Source organism: Tasmannia lanceolata, unplaced genomic scaffold, assembly GCF_043159265.1.
Source record: "Tasmannia lanceolata isolate RefF3 unplaced genomic scaffold, GAP_Taslan_0.1 ptg000016l, whole genome shotgun sequence".
NCBI lineage: Eukaryota > Viridiplantae > Streptophyta > Magnoliopsida > Canellales > Winteraceae > Tasmannia > Tasmannia lanceolata.
In genome coordinates this window covers 1,115,036-1,117,195 of record NW_027518693.1, presented here as the reverse complement: position 1 = coordinate 1,117,195, position 2,160 = coordinate 1,115,036, and the positions used below count along the sequence as shown (strand labels likewise).

At 38.1% G+C, this 2,160-nt stretch overlaps 1 protein-coding gene across 1 annotated transcript; it reads left to right on the top strand.

Moving 5' to 3' along the window:
* Positions 1–246: 246 nt before the first annotated feature.
* On the top strand, positions 247–2,160 carry LOC143848552 (U-box domain-containing protein 26-like). The gene has a single exon (XM_077357509.1). It carries the CDS (start codon positions 847–849, stop codon positions 2,086–2,088), a length of 1,242 nt encoding a protein of 413 aa, XP_077213624.1. The 5' UTR covers positions 247–846; the 3' UTR covers positions 2,089–2,160.

Here is a 2,160-nt window from a genome sequence, read left to right as displayed (position 1 = left end):
CTTGATTGATCCCTTTCGTATTTCAAATTGATTGTCCTTCTCATGAGTCTTGTGACTACCATTACTCTCTGTTTTTTTACTTGTTTTAGTTGGCATTCAAAGCAATTTCTTTTTATTTTTTAAATGGTCCAAGTGGGTCAGTTTGACTGGCTAATATAAATTTGGCCCTCTATTATTCTATCACTGGCTATGCAGGATAAGGACAATCATTGTTATCTCTAGTGTTTGTAGGAAGTTGTTTTCATCTGATTCCTCCAAATAAGTTGCACTTTATTTTCTTTCCTTTTCTGTTATTCTTCATTTGCATCTCTGATCTATTGTCAGTCCACAATGCTAAGAGCTGTAAAATCTGTATCCTCATAGTTGCATTAAGTTTCTCAACAGTCCCACCACCTCCTCCATCCCTGCCTTTTTCTTGTATTGTCAATAGATTTGAGCTTTCCTTTCTCTGCCTTCTTTCCAGAGAAAGTGTGTACACTCAGAACACATCTTTGCTTTTCCATTTTTTCTTGTATTCTATGCTCATTAAGCCTCTGATTTGAAAACCCAATTCCACTTTTCCATCCCTCCTTAGTTTAAGACTTGGAAGATACCTACCCAAAAAAAAAAAAGACTTGGAAGATAACTGAATTGAGTTTTTGGTTTTCACCAACTACCATAAATATAAATATATCTAGTCTTACTTGGGTAATTCTCCATTTCTTTCCTTCTTCTTTTTTTACCATTTTCTTAGCTCCACATTGCATTTGATAGTAAACCCACATCTTAGATTTTCAATCTGTTCAAGCCCCTCCATTCTTTCTCTTTTATTTGTGTGTCATTTTTTTTTGTCTTGTGAATGTTTGGATGTCTTTGTTAGAGGAGACCCAAATGGGCATTCCTCATTTATTCAGATGCCCAATCAGTCTAGACTTATTCACTGATCCAGTTACACTTAGTACAGGCCAAACCTACGAGAGATCAAGCATTGAGAAATGGCTTTCAGATGGAAATCTTACATGTCCTGTTACAATGCAGAGACTCCATGATTTATCCATGGTTCCAAACCACACTCTTCGCCATCTGATCAATCAATGGCTTCTGATGGATTCACAATTCGATCCCGAAAACCCAAATTCTACTGATCCTGACCGTTCCTTAGCTACCCTAAAAGACCACCTTATCTCAGAGGAATCCACCTTTGCAATCCGGCTCGAGATACTCAGAAAGATCAGAAGTTTATTGAAAGAATCCGATTCGAAAAGGGCTCGCATTATTCGGTTAGGCTTCTATCCCATAATAGTTCAAATGTTATTTCAAAATCCTTGCATAGAAACCAAACCCTCTAAGGATGATTTAGAGCTTTCAGAAGAAGCTCTCAATTGTCTTGTGAACTTGTCACCTTGTACCAAATTGGGCTCTCTCAACTTACTCAAAGAAACCTCCAATTTAGCATCTTTCCTCATTTTATTCAATCAGGGAAGCATTAAGATCAAGATAAGTTTATGTCATCTAGTTGAGGAAATTTGTTCCTCAATGGAAACCCAACAGCTTTGTTTCATTTTTGGACAAACGCTCGCCATTTTACAAGTCCTTGTATCACTCCTTCACCAAAATTCCGATCAATTGGCGTCCAATGCAGCAATCGGAGCTTTGTGGGGCTTATGTTCTTTAGAATTGAATCGAGAAAATGTCGTTAAAGAAGGCGGGGTCGATGGCCTAATCGCATACCTTTCGAATTCGGATAAATGTGATGTACCAAGAGCTTTGGCTACACTAGAACTACTCTTAGAACTAGAGAGTGGCAAAAGGGCTGCCATTAATAATCCAAAATCTGTTCATATTTTTGTGAAGATGGTTTTTAGAGTGTCTGATCACGAAGGGTGTGCAAGTGCGGTTGGGTCGCTCTTAATCATCTGTTATGAATCGTTACGGGTTCGCGAAGAAGCTGTTAGTGAAGGAGTTTTAACACAGCTTCTTTTACTTCTTCAAAGCCAATGTTGTTGCAGGGCTAAGAACAAGGCTAGGGTTTTGCTCAAGTTGCTTAGATCAATGTGGGCTGAAGACCCAAGTATGTGTAATTTACAGTATGGTGTTGTTGATTCCTAAGAGTTGCTTTGTTTTAGTATTGAACTCTGTTTATGGTGAGATATCTATCCCTCTGCTTGATGTTGTGGAAAA

Bases quoted from the DNA above. Each gene is read 5' to 3' on its own strand.
- LOC143848552 (XM_077357509.1), top strand. From the start codon at position 847: ATGTCTTTGTTAGAGGAGACCCAAATGGGCATTCCTCATTTATTCAGA.